At 36.8% G+C, this 23,989-nt stretch overlaps 1 protein-coding gene across 4 annotated transcripts in view; it reads left to right on the forward strand.

Moving 5' to 3' along the window:
* Window positions 1–18,064, forward strand: part of fndc1 (fibronectin type III domain containing 1) — a 97,349-nt gene extending 79,285 nt beyond the window's left edge. For all 4 annotated transcript variants that reach the window (XM_062034945.1, XM_062034948.1, XM_062034947.1 and 1 more), the window contains 5 exons: window positions 5,718–5,797; window positions 5,984–6,013; window positions 11,505–11,666; window positions 13,317–13,439; window positions 16,237–18,064. In XM_062034945.1, coding sequence (XP_061890929.1) covers window positions 5,718–5,797; window positions 5,984–6,013; window positions 11,505–11,666; window positions 13,317–13,439; window positions 16,237–16,352 — 511 coding nt within the window. In that variant the 3' untranslated portion in view covers window positions 16,353–18,064. The remainder of the gene's footprint in view (window positions 1–5,717; window positions 5,798–5,983; window positions 6,014–11,504; window positions 11,667–13,316; window positions 13,440–16,236) is intronic.
* Window positions 18,065–23,989: the final 5,925 nt, after the last annotated feature.

A 23,989-nucleotide genomic window follows, 5' to 3' on the forward strand; every position in this document is an offset into this window, starting at 1 on the left:
ACCTCCAGGATCAGCTGATCAGCTGACCTGAGGGACTGGGTGGGGGCATAGAGGTGGAGCAGCTCAGAGAGGTACGGTGGGGCAGTATATATGTACTGTATATACTGTATATATTTCTATATGTATGTGTGTATCTATGAATATACATAAATATGTATGACTCAATCAAATATAAGGTACATTCAATTTATTCAGGATAGACCCTCTCATTTTCAAAAGGGGTCCGATGAATAAAACCATTAAGCATTTCATAGATGAACTAATTAATAATCGTTAAAACATGTATATTTGTGTTTATAACCGGCATACTAATGAGTATGCATGTCAGAAACATGCTATATAAATGATTAATTTGGTATTTACTACTCCTTACAAAATGTGGTTACTAATGATGAGTACAACATTATATGCTTTATGAATCATCAACTCAGTATTTACCAATGTGTTATTAATGCTAAATAGTGTGTACTTACAGAAATATAATTGTGCATTATCAGATTACGGTAATGAACATACACATTACATTTTTTATTTGATAGGAATACAAAACGTGGATTTATTTTGCATAGAATTACATATTACAGGTGTCTCACCTGTGCCTGTCTGACAACTGAGCACCTGCTGTAGAATTAACATGCTCCAGTCTGTGCTTTTAATGTTACTTTTTACAAGCTTTTTTAAGGACTCTCCTTAGTAACCAATGTGTATCCAAGCTGGCTTGTCTGTGTTGGTTACGGTTGCTCATGCGATGGTCGGTGGGTCACAGTTGGTATTTGTTAATACTTTATTCTCCTTCTGGTTGTCAGACATACACACACTCACCATATGTAGACACTCTGATGTGGACATGTTTCCACAAGGTGTTCTCCTCATTAGATTAAGTCATATGTGGATCACGTGTCACCATGCAGAATTTGCAGAATAAGCTATTTCTAACACCACAAGGCGGTTAAATTAATCACAACACAACTACGTAATAACACAATTCCATCTTGGACTACTCAGCCATGAGTAGTTAGATCAGGCTGTTATGAGGGAGGTTTGGAACTGATGTTGCCATAGCAGAAGTTTTATCAGAATATGATAGCATGTCTTCTTAAAACAAAAGCAATGAACGGAACTCAAGGTTTTTCATGGAAAAAAACATGCATCAACTTCCAAGTTAGTTATTGAAGTGCCCTTTTCCAAATATTTATATTGGCTCTCTACTATACGCATTTTGTGAATTTTATTTATTTATGAAAACATTTAAGGATGGGAGGTCCATCATGGTAGTTTGTATCTTTTGTTTATTAAGCACAGTAAAACCAATCTAGCGTGAGTACTGTAAAAAAAAAACATTTTTAACATTCAAAGACATAACAGTCGGCATCTCAGCTTTGTGCTAGAGGTGACAAAGCAGGTAGCTATAAGCATTAATATAATGTCATGTATAGGGCTGGGTATCATGTCCAATTTTTCACATCAAATCAATTTCGATTCATAAGGTTCTAACTCAATAAGATTTGATCTATACTTAAATATTGAAAGTGTCTTGTTCTTGTATTGCAACATTCTATTAATACAAATTGCATTATTGTATTCAGTGTTTCCCCCAGAACATTTGTTAGTTAAGGTGGTGACTCTCCAGGGGGAGGGGACCGGGGAAGGGGGTAGGGGGGTGTAAGGATTGGTGTAACTCGGCCTGTCGCCAACACGTCTCCACCTCGTCGCTGCCACCACAGTCTTGGGGGCAATAGACTACAGACTGTGGTGAAGTAGGCAAGCTTTGTCGCGTGAAGAATCCTACAATTTTTTGTTGTGTTTTCCAGTCCATTTGCTGAATGGCAATATATGATATATATCTCTATATTTTTTCCGTAAAGTAAAAACAAACAGTCCTAGTTACCTGAGATACTAAGTATGTCATTATTATGACTTAGTAAGTCAAAATAATGACAAAATACTGACTCACTAAGTCAAATTAATGACTTACTGTAAGTAAGCGTTTGCAATAAGCGTTTGGAAAAAGAGTTAAAAGTGGGGCCACGTGCTGACATATGCTCAACTCATCATGCTTAATTTATTACAGCATTTGGGAAGCCTGTAGTTGATTTTTATTATGTAAATGTTATATTTTTATCAACATGTGATAGCAGGGACCCTGCCATTCAAAACTAGGCTGCTACATTACTAATGATTAATGTAACTATAGCTGAAAAAATAGTACAATAGCAATAGGAGAGACTATTCATCCTTGAACACCATGGAGTTGATGTAGGCTTTATGATGCAGTTACATTATTATATCAACTATCAGAGACAGCTTCAGGAAACTCTTCATTTAACATAATGTCGGTTTTTGCTGCTTTAACACAGCTCAATTAACACAGAAAATGTTAAAGTGTAACTGTGTTAACTGTAGGTCAATAATGCTTGTCTTTCTCTCAGACAGACAGGGCTTTGCTGTCCGTAACGCATGCATGCACGCACACACCGCACTGTGAGTTAACGTTACGCTAAAAGCTAATTAGCCTTCACCTCAAGGACTGCGAGCGAGCTGAGCTGCCGTTTATGTTTCTAGAACGTCAACGGGCTCATAGTGATGTTACTAGTAGTTGACTGGGAGGTGTTTATTATAATTTGGGGAGAGGCTGCTGCCTTAACTGCTAAACACCTATCTGCTCACTCCACCACAGGAGCATTGACTGCATGCGCTCTGAATACGCACTGCTGATTGGCTGTTGCATGCGCTCTGAATATGCAGTGCTGATTGGCTGTTACATGCGCTCTGAATACGCACTGCTGATTGGCTGTTACATGCGGTCTGAATACGCACGGCTGATTGGCTGTTACCGCTCTGTGTGTAACCAATTAGATGGTTCTGTGGGTGGGACGATGCTGGGTGCTGCAGAGACGTACTGACAGAGGCAGAGGCAGAACTAAGCGAAGCAGCTTGTTAAGACTTTAGTTTAGGCGGTGGCTCTTTGTTGTTAAGGCGGCCGCCTTAACAACAAAACGCTGCGGGAAACCCTGGTATTGTTTCTTCAAGTGCAAAATGATAAGATAAATGTGTACACTACAGTATTCTCCTGGGACTCCTTTTTGGTTAGCGCAGTGTGCACTTGGTTTTTCTGGCGCACTGACAACAGTGCTGCGTGCAGAGAGATTAAGATGTGGACAAAAGTACTTCCCAAGTGCAGCTGCCATCAGTTCTTCCGTGGTGATCTTACAAGACTCTCAGTTACAAATATAATCAATAATAATAACCGTTAATGTCAGATGTTTGCGTTCTATGATCATTACGTAGCGAACGAGCTGCTTGAATCCGGGTAAATTTGTGATGGCTTCGATGACCTTATATTGTCATCGAACCGATTATTTTACCCAGTCCTGATCATGTAACATATTTTGTAAAACATCTTTCATTATTTTACTTAAGCGTTGTCCTAACCCTCCCTCATAATGTTCTAATGTTGTAGTGTGGGCTAGGGAAGGGCATAATGGCCTCAATGTATTTATTAATTTATTTATGTATTTATTTGACAGGGACATTACAATTAAACATAGCTACCCACAGGTAACCGTTGTCAAAGTACATAGGACTTCTAGCCACAGGCTAATTTGCAACCCTTTTCCCTGGTTAGGCTTTTTTTTTAAAAGTTTAAAACATATACAAAAGGATTCAGGCAAGTACAAAAATAAAAACACATTGAAAATAATTGGCCCCGTTTGTCCACACTACACACAGTTCTATCGCTCACTCTTCTGATTTTCCTTAAGCCACTTTTTCAGTTTTGTGGGGAAAAGTTTAATGACCGACTGTGACTTTAACTCCAGTGGCAAATAGTTCCACAGATGTGAGGCCTTCACTGAGAACGCAGACTGACCCAGAATCGTCCGGCACCTTTTCACTCTACAGCTCCCACCGACTGCAGCTCCAGTCTGCACACCTTCACTACTGTACCTTTGTATATCTTTACACATCACATCAGGGGCTAATATATTAAGACACTTAAAAATAGCTTTTAAAAATTAGAAATGTATAAAATTATGAAAACTCATTAAGTTGTATTTTTGAGTAATATGGCAGTGATGATGCTTCATTGGTTTTTGATCAAATGTCTAGTGTTTGTTTGTCCAATTCTATGTCGCAATGTATATTGCAGGCTCTTGCGATAACAATATATAAACCGATATATTATTTGATCTGGAAATGATAATATAGTTATTTTAAAACGGTTTACAAAGGCTCCTAATTTGGCTGATGACTTCTATTGTAACATATTACGTAATTTCCGGTTGTATTATTTTCTCAAAATTATTATAATCTATTTGCTAATTTACTGTTAATATCTGGTTACTTTCTGTTGTAACATGGTTCTACCTACACTTCTGTTAAACTGTACTTAACAATTATCATTCTGTTGTTTGGATACTTTACATGTGTTTTTGGCCATAGGGCAAATTTGGGTATTGCTCCAATAGCAAGTAGTGGTATTGGATCATATTAATGCTGATACTTCAAATTGTCAAAATCATTGAATAGTTAAATTTGTATTCACAATTATAATCAGACAAAAACGCAGGATAGCGGTGTAACAATATCCATTGCTGCCATGTAGGATTGCTGACTTAAAAGCAGCGTTGCACTGTGGAGGGACTTTAGTTGCTAGAGAGGATGCGACATTGTTTTGGGACACAGCTAGAATGTGTCATCAACATGCATTATCACGATATAACAATAGTATTAAAATCCCTTTCGTCAGCCAAATTTTTATAAATTAAATTGTATATCGTCTATATCGCGCAACCCTACTGTGGGCCAATGATAAACGAGTTGCTGGCCCACAAATGGCCCCTAGACCAGACTTTGGGCAGCCCTGCCTTTGTACTGTACTGTATTTTTCTCACCAACTGCATTTTAGTAACATCAGGTGTATTGACAAGTGTCCAGAAGTGCTTTCTTTTTCTCTAATGAAAGGAAACTGAAAGTGAAAATCATGCACTCAGTTTGACTGTGTTATTTTCTAGTATTTGCTTTCTGGTTCAAATGTTCTTTCATGACATCATCTACTTCTGCATCTGCTTTCCTTTCCTCTGCTCCCCTCTGTCCACTTGTTGTCGCTGGTGACATACACTGTATATTTTGGTCACTGTTGTTATGTGGCTGTGGTGATTGGATCCAGCAGGCCTGGCGGTGAAGGCTCTTGGCTAACAAACAGCTGAGACCATGAACTGACTGTACGTGACCTTGCACGTTGCTCGCATGAATGGACTGACGCTGCTCCTCCTCTAAGTCGTGCTCTTCCGATAATTCCTCCACCACCCGGAGGCAAAGTCGACTAAGCCCTACACGTCTCTCTGCTTTACCCTCTGATGTGAAAGCTGGCGTCTCACAGCGAATACATTCCTCTTTTGAGGGATCTTCCAAATTATGAGTCGCCGTCAGCTCCTTACTTTTACGTTTTCCACATGCTTGTCTCTTTCATTTTCATCCTTCCTTGCTATCGCCTAATCGCCACTTTGTCCCTTTAGCACATTCCCGCCAACATATCCGCTGCGCCCACTTTGGAACCGTACGAATAGAAAACAGATTTTAGTCCGGAATCAGGTCGAGCAAAGCCTGCTCAGTCATCTGCTAGAGTCATTAGCATTTCCCCCTCTTTCACAGAGCTGCAACAGAATGATGCTAAATCCCTTTTGAGATCATTCAGTCCTGGTTTGTTTTTTTTGCAGGTACTACTTTAAAGTCCAGGCCAAGAATGTGTTTGGGTTGGGTCCATTCAGCGATACACTCACCTATGTCACTGAATCAGGTGAGCAACATGGCAATTCAACCTTTGAGCAATAGAGTTGTTTATTTGGCCGCAAAGTAATAATAATCCAATAAAAATGATCCATCCTCGAAGAAGTTGGTGCAGGCCAACAGATGTATTTGTAGATCAGGTGAACAAATTAAACTAAACGTCTGTGTACTTTTCCTTCCACATTTTTTGTTTTAGACGATCCTCTTCTCATCGAAAGGCCGCCTGGTAAGTTTGTATACAGTAGATTGGCTATATGTCGTATTGAAACATCTGCTGAGTCATACTAGCAATACATTTTTTTGTACTGTGCAAACTGTAACTCTTACAGTGGAACCTCAATTTACGAACTTAATTGGTTCTTGAACAGGGTTCATAAATAGAAAAGTTTTTTGTATTGAAGAAATAGTTCTGTAAATATGAATAATGGGTTCCAGCATCAACAAAAGTCCTTATTTTAGTAAACGTTTGTACACTTTGAAAACGATAGAAAGCGCTATAGTGTACTGTATATCAAACAAACATAACAAGGAAATGATGGATCAACTTTCTATTTAATAACAAAGTCAGAAAACTGTCCGTCTTCTAATGCAGCCGCCACCCACACTGTCACTAGCACAGTTGTGCACTCACAGTTTGAAATCACCAAACTTCTTAACTTTAACAGCCAGGTTGCTACAATGCTTAGGAATAAAAAATAAAATCCACTTTATCTTGTTGGTTAATCCTCTTTGTGTAAAAGTGGGTGAGGAGAGCCAGTGACGACAACGCTGTGGATACATCCTCCATTTTTCAAACCACATATCGTTTGTCCATTGCTCATTTTAGCAAAACTCGAAAAATACTGTAAAAAGGTTCAAAAAAACTTAAAAAACACACAAAGTAGCAATTAGGACAGTAGCTAAGAGCCGCACTGTTCTGCTAACTGAGTTTGATAACCCCGCCCACAATGGCTGCCTGCAGGCACACTATAGCTGTGTCCCAATTCGGCAGCTGCATCCTTCCAAGGACCCAGCCCATGCGGTCGAGGAAGTGTGGGTCCTGGAGACTGTCCTCCAGCCGCAGCTGGAGCGATGTAATTAGGACAGTATAGCCTTTGCAACACTTCCTGTTTGTGTCACATGTTCACATCCTGCTGCTTGCAGTCCGGTCCACAAAGTGGAGAAAAGAAAAGCTAGACCTAACAAAATATTAAATTATGCAGCAAAAGTAGTTTTGTATGTGTGTTGCCGTTGTCAGATTTATCTTTAGCTCAAAGAGACATTTTATATTTTTAAACATAGTGAAGTACTTTATACTGTACGTAACCTAATTTGTAAAGCACTCGGGTCAGCTTTGTTGTTTTCAAAATTTGCTTTAAATATGCTGTAGATTTCATTAATAAGAAGTCTTTACAATAGCTGCTTGTTATGTATTACATTTTTAATTTATTTATGCATTAATTTATTTGTATTAACTGGAGGGACCGTGATTTTCTCTATGAAGCAAAGAAAATAATTTCAATGTTATTTTTCTTATTTAATAGTTATAAAGTAGTTTATGGACAAAATGTGATGATTGCTGTATGTAATATGTAATACAACCATCAGCTTTGCAAACTCACTTGATGGTGGTGTTGTTGCGTCTGACCAGATGTTCCTCCAAGGGGAATTTAAAACGCTGGTCACTCCCAAGTTCTTTTGATGACATATAAACTGAGCTCAAAAGTACCACCAAGACAGAATAGGCATTTTGTAATTTATTTTCAAATATTTGAGAATAGAGACCAGCCTCGAACAACACATACAAATGCGTAGCCAAAGTTGATCTGAAAAACCTCACGGAAAACACTCTCTTCCTCAATATCTCCCCCCGCCCTCATCTCTCTCACCCCAAACAATGCTCATTGTGTCTCTTATCTAGAGTCGGCCTGGGAAGGAAAGCAAGGAGTATTCCTCCTCTCTGCCTTCTACCTCAAGGCCGGCCCCAGTGCAAGCACTTTGTCATTAGATGATTAGAAAAGCAAAAGAGTACAATATGGAACATTAGCTATTCGTAATATGACTATGAAAGTAAAGAAGTAACACAAAAATATGGATATATGAAAATATATATATCTCCGTCAGTGTACATCAGTGGCGTGCGGTGAGGTTAATGTCTGGTGAGGCACGACTGCATCATCACAGTCAAATTTAAAAACATATGAACCTGCAGTGCAGGTGTACCTAATGTTGTGTCCCTACGGTCGTTCGCGGCTCCTGCAGCGCGAGCATTGTTGTTTTTGCACTTTTTGGCTTCTTGTTAAGTGACTTTTTTTGGGTGGATTCGGTCTTGCACGTGGAGGGTTTGGGTGTGGGCTTTGGTTGGTGTGGCCGCGGTGCTCCCGTCGGGCAGTGCATTCTGCGGCGGAGGTGCTTGGCACCAGGAGGCGGGGTTATGATACGAGCCTCACACAGTGTGTCTCCGCAGCAGATTTATGATCGCTTAGCACTAAAAATACGTTACACACATACAGTTGTTGACAAAATACACTGTACATTATAAACCTCAGCTAACTAAACTATGGAAATGTGTAATATAATTCATATAGCAATACGGTCTCACTGCACAGCAGCTCAGGAGTTAGCCGAGTCATTGCGCACAATCCATGTTGAGGCACAACGCAATGACGTGCCTCAACTGGCTGCTGATCACCGCACCGTCTCTTCTCAGTATTTGAACGGCAAATGTGAAAATAAAAATAAAAATAATCTAAAACTGGTGAAGTTAAATGGTAAATAACTTTAGTATAATCACTGGATACATATAACAATTTAATAATTTTTTTTTTTTTCTTTTTTTTTTCTTTCCATGATGGCAGGTGAGGCCCCGCCTCCCCTGCCTCTAGTGACGGCACGCCACTGGTGTACATGTACCTTTAGAAACAAGATGATCTTCCTTTCTTCTTGGAATCCTTACAGTAACCTCTCACAATACTACTCGGATATAATTGTCAACATGTTTTAAAGTAATAGGGAATAGAAATGTCTTCTGTAAAAGCCCAGACTATTTTTTAATTAATTCTAAATAGTCCCATGGCGCTACAATATAGCAGTTGTTTTTTTTGGTTGTTTTTTTTTATCTTGTGGTAAATGTTTGTACTTTCAACTGTACTTGTAAATATTACGTCAAATATGATTTGGAAGGGCCTTATATTCCACGATGCACAAAGTGGATAGGTAACAGGTATGATTTGGAAACACTGACAATATTCTATTTTGGAATAGTTGCACTCAAGGCAGGAAGTTAATCACAACAGCGGTATTTTCAGCACTTTATGTATTAATTTCTGCAGTTAAAAAAATAGCTTTCAGATGATCAGCCAAACGTGCATATACTGTACTTATGTCCATCTATTTTTGCTCTGTTGTCCTTGACATTTTCTTAAGTGTCCATTTCCTTTTTGATTGCCGTAAACAGAGCAGGAGAACAAACGTAAACACAAGATCACATTAACAGTGAATTAAACACATTTTCCAATTAAATAAAAACATACATAGCGTCTACAAACAAACAACTAAAATTATTTAAAATGTACAAATAGTTCAAAAGATCAATTATTAGAGTCACACATTAATATGACATATATTGAGACATAAGTCAAGCTATTTAGGTGTAAAAATTTGAAGAAAATATGTCAGGTTTTACTTCCAAACATTGATAAAAAGCTTCGGGACGAAGCCGTCTGCAACGCCCGAATATGTGGCTCTCTCTTGGGGTAAAGAGAGGAGCGAAGAGCATGGAGGTCGCTCAACATTACGATAGTCTAGGTCTGGTATTTTAACACAAATTTATATGACTATTGTCACCCCAGCTTTACATGTCTGGTTTTAGATGTTTTAAATGAATGAATAAAGCTATACCTACATTTTAAAGTCTCTCTTTTGGCGCCACATAGCGCTGGATGTTAAAAATATTTTTTAATAGCTGGGCGCATAAAGAAACTTGCGATATGAAAGGACACATCATATGAACACTTGTTGCTAATGGGACACATTTGTCGACTGGTTTCGAAGGATATTTGGAGCTTTTTTTTTTAAAATGGTACATCATTCGCACACCGCAATGACGTCAGTGCCACACATATGCGCATTGCGAAGGACGCAGCCATCAATCTGAATTCAAACTTTCGTACAATAAAGTGTATTTCTATCCGGTTTGTGGTCCGTAAGTCAAAACGTTTGTATAATGAAGGGTTCGTAAATCGATTGTTTCACTGTATATGACACCATATTTTCGGTGGCCAAGAAAGGTCACAAAAAATGCAAATGCTACAACACAACAACATGAAGCCACAACACAGAAACTTTCCGCTACAGCACGATTGCAAAAGCCACAACACATGCAAGTGCCACAACAAAACAACTTCAAGCCACAACACAACAACTTTAAGTGACAACAGAAGTGACGGACACAACGGAATTGACGGTGGACCAAGTTTTGCCAACAGCCCAAGTGGCAGAGGTGGAAAATTGAAAATGTTTTAATGAACAAAGTTGGAAAAGTAAGTGAAAGTAAGTTATTTTGATAAATTTCACTTTCTGACCGTCATGAATCATTAATAATATACTTTTGAAAATATTTTTGAAAAGTATATTTTTCAAAAATATATTTTTTCTCTGCTTTAGCCACTTGTTCCGTCAGCAAAAGTTGGTCCGCTGTCACTTCCGTTGGCTTTAGTTGGCTTTCGTGCTTTAAAGTTTAAAGTTGTTGTGTTGTGGCGTTTGCAATTGTTGTGACCTTTCCCGGCCAGCATAATATTGGAAAGTGGACACCATACTATTCCCCAATCGAACCCTGTACGATTGCATTACAAGACAAGTAATAATGCAGCAACAAAACAAAAATGACGAGAAGTTTTTCATTATATTGTTATCAGTGACAGAGCAGGAACGGTCTAGGAATATGTTTGATGTAAAATTTCACAGTGTGTGAGGGGAGGGGCAGCCCTGCATACAATATAAGAAAAAAATGCTGCCATAAAAACATATTATGAAGTATCAAAAAAAATGTTCAGCAGTAAAATAAAAATTTCAAGTAAATCATTGAGTGGCTGATAACACTAGTGATTTTATTGCAATGCAATGTGATTTACCACAATTGTAGTGGCTCTGGTGTTCAGGCCTGAGGGACACCATCATCAAAGGTATTACATTGCCATATTTTGAAATGAGCAAAAATTTAGATAATATTTAATAGGTAAAAATATATTCACTGGCATAAACCTTTTGAAAAGCTTGCTAAAATAATCCTATTGAAGGTGCTGTTTGTAAACTTTACGCGGATGCCTAGAGGGTGCTAACTTTCCATTGTATTTCAAGCATATATCCCGCCCTCTTACGAGTTTTAGCACGTAATGATGTAACAACACCCGTACGTAATCCGTGTACGAGCCCCAATAGCTTTGTGTGTTGTTAGCTAATGGTAGCGATTTGGATAGCAAACAGCTATCATTGTTTGTATATTCTATCATAACAATAACATGACTGCAACTTGTTAGTTGCTTCTCTGGGTGTAAAAAAGTATATGTGCTGTTTTTAGTTTGAAAAATGTAATTAAATGTAATGAAAATATTGATAAAAGTGACATTATTTCAAACATCAATGGCTTTCGGACTCATCCCTGAGGGACACCAGCAGTGAACCTACCTGCGTATGTGTGACATTTTTACACCTTCTCATCCAATCTATTGCTTTTGCAGGCGGAGAACCAATATGGGTACCCTTTTCTTTCCGCTATAACCCTGCCCACAGCTCCTGTAAGGGCAGCCAGTACGTCAAGCGGACGTGGTACAGGAAGTTTGTGGGTGTAGTTTTGTGCAACTCTCTGCGATACAAGATCTTCATGGGAGACGGTCTTCGAGGTAAGTTGATGATGATCTCGATATTCAACATAGCAACATTTCTACTACCAACAATGTTAATGACAGTCACATATTATAAAATATAAAAAGGGATTATTGGCAAAACGGTCACATATTATAAAATATAAAAAGGGATTATTGGCAAAAAGTATGTCTATGCTTTTAAATCAGTCTGCTTGCTCTGTTATATCTTACAGATGTTAGTGGTCATGGTAAAGACTAGCCCCAAGCAGAGGGAGGAAACATATCTCTATAAACAATAAAACAATAAAAGCTAATTTAATGTAATTTCAACTAATCCAATCCGTTTTGGAAAAGTCCTGTTTCTAATTCTTAGTCTAAGGAAACAATTGAAAAGTCAGCAGACCAGACAACATATATACAGTCGTGGTCAAAAGTTTACATACACTTGTAAAGAACATAATGTCATGGCTGTCTTGAGTTTCCAATCATTTCTACAATTCTTATTTTTCGTGATAGTGATTGGAGCACATACTTGTTGGTCACAAAAAACATTCATGAAGTTTGGTTCTTTTATGGATTTATTATGGGTCTACTGAAAATCTGACCAAATCTGATCGGTTAAATGCCTCACCTTTTCTCCTCCAAACCTATTGCTGGGTATTGTGGCCAAACAGCTCGATTTTTGTTTCAACTGACATCACATGGACAAAGATAAGACCTTCTGGAGAAAAGTTCTGTGGTCAGAGGAAACAAAAATTGAGCTGTTTGGCCACAACACCCAGCAGGAGAAAAGGTGAGGCCTTTAAACCCAGGAACAACATTCCTACCGTCAAGCATGGTGGTGGTAGTATTATGCTCTGGGCCTGTTTTGCTGCCAATGGAACTGGTGCTTTACAGAGAGTAAATGGGATAATGAAAAATGAGGATTATCTCCAAATTCTTCAGGACAACTTAAAATCAACAGCCCGGAGGTTGGGTCTTGGGCGCAGTTGGGTGTTCCAACAGGACAATGACCCCAAACACACGTCCATAAGTGGTAAAGGAATGGTTAAATCAGGCTAGAATCAAGGTTTTACGATGGCCTTCCCAAAGTAGTGACTTAAACGTGTGGACAATGCTGAAGAAACAAATCCATGTCAGCAAAACAAACACATTTAGCTAAACTTTACCAATTTTATCAAGAGGAGTGGTCAAAAATTCAACCAGAAGCTTGCCAGAAGCTTGTGGATGGCTACCAAAAGTGCCATATTGCAGTAAAACTTGCCAAGGGACATGTAACCAAATATTAACATTGCTGTATGTATACTTTTGACCCAGCAGATTTGGTCACATTTTCAGTAGACCCATGATAAATTCATAAAAGTTCATGAATGTTTTTTGTGACAAACAAGTATGTGCTCCAATCACTCTATCACAAAAAAATAAGAGTTGTAGAAATGATTGGAAACTCAAGACAGCCATGACATTATGTTCTTTACAAGTGTATGTAAACTTTTGACCACGACTGTATATACGTATACAAAGTTATATTTTTAAAATAAAGTCCACCAAACACAAGACCAGCCTTGAAATAAATTGATGAGGAATAAAACATAACATGCAGATGTTCTTTAAATAAGCTTTCTTCAGTAGGAATACACAAACATAATTACAGAATATGACCTTTGCCCTCTTTATCCTCTGCAGAGCCCTTCTACAGTATAGGAGATACATTTGGGCAAGGAGAGGACCATTGCCAGTTTGTGGACTCCTACAGGGACGGCAGGACTGGCCCTGCATTCCTCTCAAGTTTTCTTCCTTCAGCTCAAGGTAAGCAGCTCGAGGGGAACATGCTGCATTCATAGATTTTATATCTGGATCTAATTTGGACTGTTTTCTATTCGTTTCACTGCTCTTTTTCCTGTTTTGTTTTGTCTGTTCGTGCAACTGGTTCACCGCAATTATCTGCCTCTTCGTCAGCATTTCACGCCTTCATCAAAGCGCGGTACTAGTCCCTGAGAAAAAATCAGCAGTAAAACAAAACCACCTGCCTCAGGTTGGAATTAACGGAAACTGATGGAACTGACTGGAAATACAGCAATACCTCGTATTGTTCCCTGCTGTTCAGCATCGTGGTCACTGATTGGCTCAGCCTCCGGCAGCATTACTATATTGGCTTAAAAAGAGTGTAAAGGTGACTAAAGGGAATCATTTTGTGTCTAAGGGGCTCATCCTCTTAGACACGAAATGCGTTTTTCTTTGTGTTTTACATTGAACAAATTGAACACAATGTCCTTAAGTGTTAATCATACTTGGCCAATAAAGCTGATTCTGATTTTTATCATGTTAAAACATGTTTTTAAAAGGTAGTAAACATGTTTGTCATGCCCTAGATATGGAAATATTTGATTTATATTTCCAATTTCATAGAGATTCATTTATTGCGGCCATTTTCAGAACAGCTATAAACGACGGACAACTTTCATCCAAAATAAACCAACATCCAAGAAAATGGATGGATGGATACCATATATCATGAGGTGGCGACTTGTCCAGGGTGTACCCCGCCTTCCGCCCGATTGTAGCTGGGATGGGCTCCAGAGCCCCCCGCGGCCCAGAAGGGAATAAGCGGTGGAAAATGGATGGATGGATGGATGGATGGATATCAATTTGGGCTCTAAGCAGAATTTTTTTTGGAGCTCCCATTTCAAAAAAGTTTACACTTTTTTCATTATGAATGTTTTTAACCATACTTGAATTTAATTTGATGCATGTTTTGTACTAAAATGTATTTTTGAGTAAGAAATGTATATATTTTGGTGCAAAATAACAATATTAGCGTCATTAAAACATAAATGTATGTCCGATCAGGATCCCAACTCAGAGCTATCTGCCTTACAAGACAAGCACTAATACTCTGCACCACAAAAGCCACTGGGAATATCGGAAAATTTGCCAATATATTCTTATCAGTGACGTAGCAGGAAGCGGCTAAGAACACGTTTGCGGTAAAATGTCATGTGATGCGCCCTGTCATTCATTAATTGACATTTTACAAGCGCTTCTTCATGCAAAACGGGGCCCCTACGGATCGCAGGGTCCTTCATGGTGCATGCTCTATGTTTAGGTGGGGTGGCCTTGATTTCCAAAATCCACAATGCACCCTTATTAAAGTGATATTCATCTGATTGCGTATTGGAGTTTTAGAATTAATTTTTATACATGTTTTATATGTACAACAGTATATGTTGTTATAAAGACTAACTACAAGAATCAGTTGACATATTTAAAAACATGATAAAATCATCAGGATACATAACTCTGGTGTCAACTAAACGGTTATGAGGGTCATATTTTCAGAAAGCTAATGGCGAGGGGGCTGGACTTGTACCTTAAATATATGTAATGTATAATATGTAATGTAAGACTTCCTTGTTTTTATCTCATCAAATGGACAATACTGTGTAGTAAAAAAAAAAATCATATTTTTATGCTAACCAAAGATCCTACATGTGACAGGAGCGCACTGCTGTGTTTAAGAACTGACTTTAAAAACATCAGTCTCAGATCTTCTGCATGACAGGAGTGTTCTGTTTTAGGGCACCTACTGTAAAAAAAAAAAAATACAAAGATGCCATAGTGTTCTGCTGCTTTTAGAACGCTGATGTAGACCTTTTAGCAATTCTTATTTAATATAATTAGTAATTGTAAAAAATAAAAAACGTTTTTTAAAAAGTGATATGTTCTGTTCAACCACTAATGGTAACATAAGCCAGGTGGTATTTTGTTATAGTTTTTATAACTTTAAGCAAGTTGCAAACAGCTCTTTAAGCTATCTTGGTGGCCATACATATATCAGGACTATTTAACTGGAGGCGCAGGAATGACACCATACAGGCCCCCGAGTTCAGTTCTCAACTTGGGGAACAAACATTTTTGCAAAAAAAATAATAAGAAGACTAAAGTGCTCCTGTAACATAGAGGAACTTGGACCACTGTAAACACATTGGCAGATCCTTGCATTGACATTTTAACCTTGTTAGCAGACATAGAATACGGGGGTCCAAACTTGTGATTTACATAACTGAGGTGTTCCTCAGGACACACCTTTAAGTCCTTTCCTTTTTGGAAGTTATTTTCCGTGATGTGATTTATGCAACTCAGGTGTAGCGTGTTTACTTCAGTAGTACTCAGTATTCTTTTGTTCAACTTCTTTAGTTATGCTTGTGGTGTTCCTCAAGGTTCCATTTTAGGTCTTCTCTTTTTCATCGTTTGGGCTATTCAACTGGTGGAACGCGAGTTCAGTTAAAAAAAACTTGTGAAAGAATAACATTTTTGCAGCAGATTCTTAAAAACACTAGAGTGCTCTCATAGAGAAGATCTTTGACTAGCTTTTTTTGCAGAAGGTCCTTAAAAACAGCAGAGCGCTGCTGTAACTCTGAAAAAATGTCTACTGTAGAGGACGCTGGTTCTCTGGAATCTGCAAGATAAGACTAATTGTGAAGGGAGAAGTTCTTAGCTTTCTGGAAATAAAGACCCCAAACCATTTTAATGAATACCCCTGCCATATATGGTCTTGCATCATTTAGCTTGACGATGGTTACTAATTAACTTATGTCATTACCAGGATATCACCGTGCCTACAGACAGCAGCCTGTCACCTTTGGAGTTATTGGCAGGAGGACATCCCACCCTTTCGTCGGCTGGTATGAATGTGGGGTGCCCATCCCTGGCAAGTGGTAACACGGGGGAGATGCTTGGAGGCTGGGGGGACACTACCAGCAGCTATACCCATGACAAAAAAAGACTTTTGCCTGCCGCCACTACAAAAAAAAAACCACCACTTTAATCCCTCTTTAGCTTCACCTAAAAAGAACATAATACTTTCATACAAGCCAGTGTATCTTCGCAGTTTTAACATAAAGCAGTCTGTATATTAGGGGAAAAGCATGTGTTTTCTTGCTTTGTATAATTATTGTCACCTAAACAAAAGATCCACACGTGGTGTTATTTATCTCTCATCAGAGCACATTCATAATAATAGGCAATTCACTAGTGTAAAGGTTTGTTAATTTTCAGTCTGAAAATTGATTTATTGTTTATTATTAGCGTCTGACAACTACTTTATTTGTACTACCATGTGTATGTTTTGAATGTATGTAGACCACATAACTGCTCAGGAGGTAAATAAAGGGGCCTTGTAAACCACAGCAATGAAAGCCCATCATCATCGGACACCTTTTTTTAATTTGTTAAAAGTTCTAGTTGATATACGTATGAGAGATATGAGTCATGACATTTCCTTTAACCAACTGGAGCAGTTAAAATTCAAAGTAAACATCGAAAGCAGCATATTGTGCGCAGATGCAGGAATGGTGAGAAAAAACAACAATCCAGAACATTTCTTTATTTTGTACCCAGATTTAAAAGAAATCAAGTTACAGTCAGCTAAAAGAAACAGAAAAGTATAAAGTAACAAATTAAATACTTAGCTTATGATGTGTTGCAGCCACCACTAACCTTGTGGAAAATACCAGTAAATGAAAGAAAAAGCCTTGTTTTATACTTGTTGCCAATTAAATCATTACATCATGAGATTAATGTGTGGCTTGGGGACCTGTTGCCCATTCCAACTAGCATATTTCAGCTGTTAGTTTCGACTCGCCGAGAAAAAGTAGCAGTAGTCAACATTCAGCAGTCTTGCTGAGCAGAGAAAGCCTGAGGGTCCTGTCATCACCTTGTTATGATACAATCCAAATATCACCAAGATACATAATATACCTCGCCTATTATGATATTTAAGCAGACGGCAAAACGTCCAACTTGTAATTGCATCTGCAATGCGTTGGTGATGTCACACTCCCCTCTGGGCAATGATGGAGAGATGAATGCTCGTTTCTGCATTCATACTGAAGCAATCTGTCCAAACGTAACATTGTTCAAGCATAAGGAAATTATGTGAATATGATCAGTTCCAATGTTAATCATAATTCCCTCATAAAATGTACAGGCAATGTTTTAACTGAGTGTAAAAATAATGTTGAGAAGAGTTGGGTTACGAATGTATCATGTTTTTCAAGTATTCTTCCTCATCCAAGTGTAAAAAGAAGTTAACCACTCCAAAACGTAATAACACGCTATATTAACTCTGATTGTTTTAAATCTAACTCTGTGTCGAAAAAAGAACATGCTAGTTAATCTTGATGCTCGCTGAACTGAAGTCTTGGGCCAACATTACACGAGAAAGCAAGCGGCAGACGTTTTGTGCAACTCGAACCTCTGCTGATGTACAAAAGTAGCTATTTATAATATTAAATGTGCTGATGTAGCTATTTATATTATTTTTAGTGTGTTTTTTTATTTTTAGCTATATCAGTGCTAAATGAACACACATCTGCAACAAATACAATGGTGATATTGTAAAAGTAAGGTTGGGATTTTAGCGTCCCAACAAGCACACAAAGTCCAACGCTCTTTTGAACCCTGTGGTACATACATAATTTAATAGCAGCTAAATAGCATGAGGACAAAAAAAGTCCTCAGGAAGTTAAGTTTTGTTGGGGGTCTAATTTTATTTTCATTTTTTTTGCTCAAATCTCTCAATCAACTTCAGTTTTTAATAAAAAATAGCCAACATGTCATGTTTTATTTATTGTATAACCCTTTAAATGCCCATTTGATTTACTTGTCAGTTTTTTATTTTGAAAAATGGCATACAATTTGCAAACCCTAACCCCAATAAATACAACATTGCGCCAAAATGAGTTTTATTACTAACATTATGTACATTCAGGACTGATTTCTACCACAACACCCTTTAACATTTACTTTATGGATGATAACTCATTTCATGCAAATTTTTCATACACAAAAAAAATAAACTGACATAATTAGGGCGTTCTATTTTTATTTAGGACTTAAATTGAATAAGAGACAAAAAATTATAAAAAAGTATTAATTAAAAATATTTTATACACTTTTAACTCCCTAAGGACTTTTTGATAGAAAAGCGCTATACAAGTATAACCCATTTATCATTTATTATCATTTGTGCTGGTGGCTCTAAACTGGGCTAAAATTACTTACTATACGCAGTGTTCGTAATAACGGCGTTCGTAACGCTGTTACTTTAACTAGTATTGAGTAATCTTATTAACTACTTTTAGGTCTGTTACAACGCCATTAGCGATAGCTTGATATAACGTGGCACGCTACTTTTGATGTGGTTTTATGTCAACAACAAGACAGTCGTAAGTGCAGCAAGTTCAATGCAGGAAACACCTTTTTACTTGTGAAAGCAACAAGCAGCACCGCAATAAAATGAACCTGCTATCAAATAGCAAGAGGCACCATCACAGACTGTAACACAGCAGACAACAACATACACACACGCACACAAACGGGAATAATGAACAACAAATCAATGATTGAAGTGACAAACTTGCCATCCAAACAATACACCGTTTGTTGACAATAAGATATGACAGCCATCGAAGCTCATTCAATTTATTTACTAACCAGAGGTAACACAATCAGTTGAAAAGATTCAAAAGAGCTGGAGTCAGAGCCACAAGCTAACAAACACAACTCCGTTCAAACCCTCGATGATGATGTCACAAGTCACTTGGCAACAGGCCCCGCCTTTTAAAAACAGACGCACGCACACTGTGCTCAACTGCAAATGCCACATATTTGAATTTTTTTTTTTTTTTTTAAAGTATCGTATTAATTGCTTTCCCTAGTAATTAATTACATTTATTTAAGAGTAATTCCATCAGTAATCCAATCTTTTTGGTAAAGTAATGAGTAATTATAATATATTAGTTTTTAAAAGTAATTTTCAGAACACTGACTATACGTCACGTGTCATCAAACGGTAAGTTGAGGATTTGTGTTTTAATTTTCTTGTGCTTAACTTTATGAAAAGATGTTAAACTGTTGCCTGTATATATAGTTAAAAAAGGTTTTATAATGGCGTCAGTTTGACATTGGGACAGATTATTTCCTCTGGTCAAATTCCACAATTGAAAGCTATATTTATATTTTATAAACTTGGCGACAGGTTTGTTCGTATCCAGTGAAATCATTTTTTGTGTCCATTTCTTTTAAAGTCTTTGTCCCATGGGGAAAAACATCCACTATTAACAGGATACCACATCTTTTACTTCTCTCTTACAAGTTGACATTTGATTAGGTTTAAATACAAATAAAAAAGAATATACTCATGCATCAACTTTTTGATTAATCAACACACACCTCATAAGATGGTGCGATTCTTCTCTTGCCAAGCTGACATTCATTCGCACTGACAAGGCAGCAAAACATCAGCTGTCAGCTATTTTCCAGTATGTGTCAGAGCGTCTGTAATAGTTTTCATGCACCACAGTGAAAGTCAAGGTCTGTGCTCGCAGCGAAACACAGATCTTTTACATAAAAAAGGCTAAGAGGCCACGCTAGCTTGATTAAGTCCAGGCCCAGCTGACTTTCCACACGTGGATCTTAGATTATGATTTTTTTTTTTTTAAATGTTCATATTCATCAGTGCCAGTAAGCTTCTTTTTGGCACAATTATGTAGATTTCAGAGCACCTTTCCACTCCACACATTTCAAAATTATGAAAAAATGTGTGGTGAACAAACGCACACGAGTGGGTCACTGCTTGGCCTGGAAAAAGCTAAGACTTAATTCGAGAAGACTTAAATCATCACAGCCAAGCTTAAATCCTGATATATTTTTCTCATCAAAACAACCATTGTTGCCTTCAATTTACAATATAATTGTAGTTGATGTAATATACTTTAAACATTAGGATATTAGCTTTGCTCCAAAATTTGCATGCAGGAAGAATTGTATTTATTTTACTTTAATGTCAACATATTTATCATCTGTATACTTAACAGAATATAGTTCTTTGTTTTGCTATGTTGAGTTATTTGTTATAGTATTTAACTCCTACGCATTATTGTTAAATGTTTTTTATTTGCAACCAGATTTATTTTATTCTATATTTGTATATTTATCTAAAGGCAGATTTGTCATTTTGCATAAATATATAATTTCATTCCAATTAAAAAATAAAATTTACATTTGATGTATTTCATATATTAAACAGATTATCGACTCAAAATATGGGAAGAATTTTACGTAATTTACACATTAATCATCACTATTTTCTCTTTAAATGTAAACCATAAGTATATATTTTATATATTTCATAGCATATATCTTTTAATTAGTCGAAATGATTTCATTAACAAGCATTCTTTTTCAATTAGCCTCTCCAAAACTCAATGAGTTATTGTTTTATTTTTGTTTTTTTATTTACATTTGAACCATAAATATTGATTATATGTTATGTTTAACAGCATATTTTCCTCATAAACATGCATATATTTTATCTTTATTTTAACTGACTGTTAAACATAATTATTTTATTTAATGTTCCTACAAATACTTATGTATCTTTATTTTACTATTATTTATTCAGTTAGTTTGCAATTTTTTACCTATAAAAATGCCCTAAAATAAAGACAATACATTTTGTTTTTAGAGTTGCATTTATTTATTTCATTTTGTATTATTATTGTATATATTTTGACATCATATATTTCTTTGTTTTGCATAAATATGTTGTTACAGTATTTAACTCATATGTATATAATGTTGAATGTTTTTGGTTTACAGAACATATAAACCTGGGGCCGTACTTATCAAGCTTCTTAGAATTACTCCTAAGAAGTCTGCTAAGAGTTGACTTAAATAAATAAGTAAATAAATTATTCGCTGAAAGCTGTACTTAAAAGTTAGTTATCAAGCGTCTTACTCACACTTTCAGCGAAGTGTAGGACTGAATCTTAAGTGTCACACTCAGAGCTGAATTACGACATTACTATGTGCCGTAAACGGAATTTTAGGTGACGTCATTTCTGTGTCCATAGAAATGACTAATCACGGAATGGAATCCGTTGTCTAAGAATAAAGAAATATCTTGGAAATATTTAAGTGGGCAATGGGAGTGTATATTTTGACAATAAACTACAAAATAATACAAAACAAACTAGTCCCCGCCGGCACTCACGCTACCGCTCCCTCTCTTCTATCGCCCACACACTCACTGACGTCACTCACCTCACGGCCACACACATACGCTACTGTCATAACATTTTCTTTCCAATTCATTAATTAGGCAACTAATTTGAAACTGGTGTGGGTGGCTCTATATATACTAGCCCACTGCAGACACATGCAGAAATCAACAAGGAATCGAAAAGTATTAAATCTGTGACAAAAATAATATCCGCTCTGTCTAAACGATACCGTTTGATCAGCTGCTCGTCATCAAAAAAAACCAAAACATTGTTCCGTTCCCTGAACGTTCGCGCACGTCTCTCTCGCCTCAGTGCCATCCCCTGCTGGCAACTCCTAACCACTTAAGACACCTCTGAAGTTCTCTTAAATATCGTGGAGAGTAGGAGTGATTCTTAGACTTAAGAACGTTGATAAAAAGCTTTTATTCTTAAGTTTGAGAGTAGGACTAAATTTCGCAAATTCTCAGGACTTAAGTGTAAAATGGCACTCTAAGAAGCTTGTAAGTACGGCCCCTGATTTATTTTATTCCATACCTATTTATCCAATAGTTGATTTTTCATAGTTTTTCTAAATATTTTGTTTATTTTCCATGCAAAAAATTCATTCTTTATTTTATATATTCAACAGATTTTTCTTACCCAAAATATAAGACGTCGACTTTATTTAGACATTAATCATTTATACTGTATATTTAGATGTAAACAATAATTGTTTATTTTATATATTTCATAGCACATATGTTTTAATTAGCCAAAAATGTTTTATTTTCAGGCACAGTTATGTTATTGACCCAAAATATAGGAAAAATGCTTACTTAATTTACGTGTTAATCATCAATATTTCCTCTTTAAATATAAACAATAAATATGTATTTCATAAATTTCATAACATATATCTTTTAATTAGTCAAAAATATTTAATTTACAGGCTTTTTTTTTTTTCAATGAACCTTTCCAAAACTCAATGACTAATTTTGTTTTATCTATGTTTTGTATTTACATTTGGAATATAAATATTGATATGTCTAACAGCATATTTTTTTCTCATAAACAGGCATAGCTGTTTTTTATTTTATCTGAATGTTAAGCATAATTATTGCATAAAATGTTCCTATGAATATATATTCATTTTGATTGCATTATTATGTATTTAGTTTGCTATTTTATTACCTTAAAATACCCATAAATGGAAAAAAAAGACAAATTCTTTATAATTGCATTTATTTAATTGTATTTACAAAGCACATATATATCGTACATACTTGACAGCATATATTTATTTGTATTGCATAAATGTGTTGTGACGGTATTTAACTCATATGTATTAATATTAAATGGTTTTGTGTACAGTACATATGAACCTGGGGTTGTATTCCTAAAGATTCTTAGCGTGAAGAGTTCCTCCTTGGATTGGATCATGCAGGAATCATGTTTGTGGTTGATCTCATTAGAGATGCACTTACTCCTCCAACCCAACCCCACAATGCAATACCGCCCGAAATGAAAGCCAACCAACATGCCTTCAAATTTGCTTAGAATGTGTCCTACAGTCATGTGTCATGTTTGTGGAGGAATTGAGGGTCAATTGATTTGATCAACATAAAAGTGGTCAGCAATCGCAGACATTGATGAAAGCTCAGCCATTTTACCCTTGTATATACCGAATTGAGTTGAAATGTTGAAAATACAAAAAATACCATCATGGTAATTAAAGGCCTACTGAAATAATTATTTTTTTTTAAACGGGGATAGCAGATCTATTCTATGTGTCATACTTGATCATTTCGCGATATTGCCATATTTTTGCTGAAAGGATTTAGTAGAGAACAACGACGATAAAGATCGCAACTTTTGGTATCTGACAAAAAAAAGCCTTGCCCCTACTGGAAGTAGCGTGACGTAGTCAGTTGTACATTTCCGCAAAGTTCCCTATTGTTTACAATGATGGCGGCCAGAAGTGAGAGCGATTCGGACCGAGAAAGCGACGATTTCCCCATTAATTTGAGCGAGGATGAAAGATTTGTGGATGAGGAAAGTGCAAGTGAAGGACTAGTGGGGAGTGGAAGCGATTCAGATAGGGAAGATGCTGTGAGAGGCGGGTGGGACCTGATATTCAGCTGGGAATGACTACAACAGTAAATAAACACAATACATATATATACTCTATTAGCCACAACACAACCAGCCCAAAGGACCGTTCACCTAACCCAAGGTTCATAAAGCTTATATATTTACCCAAAGTTACGTACATGACACTCACGTACGGGCACGCGATCAAATGTTTGGAAGCGC

This window comes from Entelurus aequoreus, linkage group LG23 (assembly GCF_033978785.1).
Source record: "Entelurus aequoreus isolate RoL-2023_Sb linkage group LG23, RoL_Eaeq_v1.1, whole genome shotgun sequence".
NCBI classification, from domain to species: domain Eukaryota; kingdom Metazoa; phylum Chordata; class Actinopteri; order Syngnathiformes; family Syngnathidae; genus Entelurus; species Entelurus aequoreus.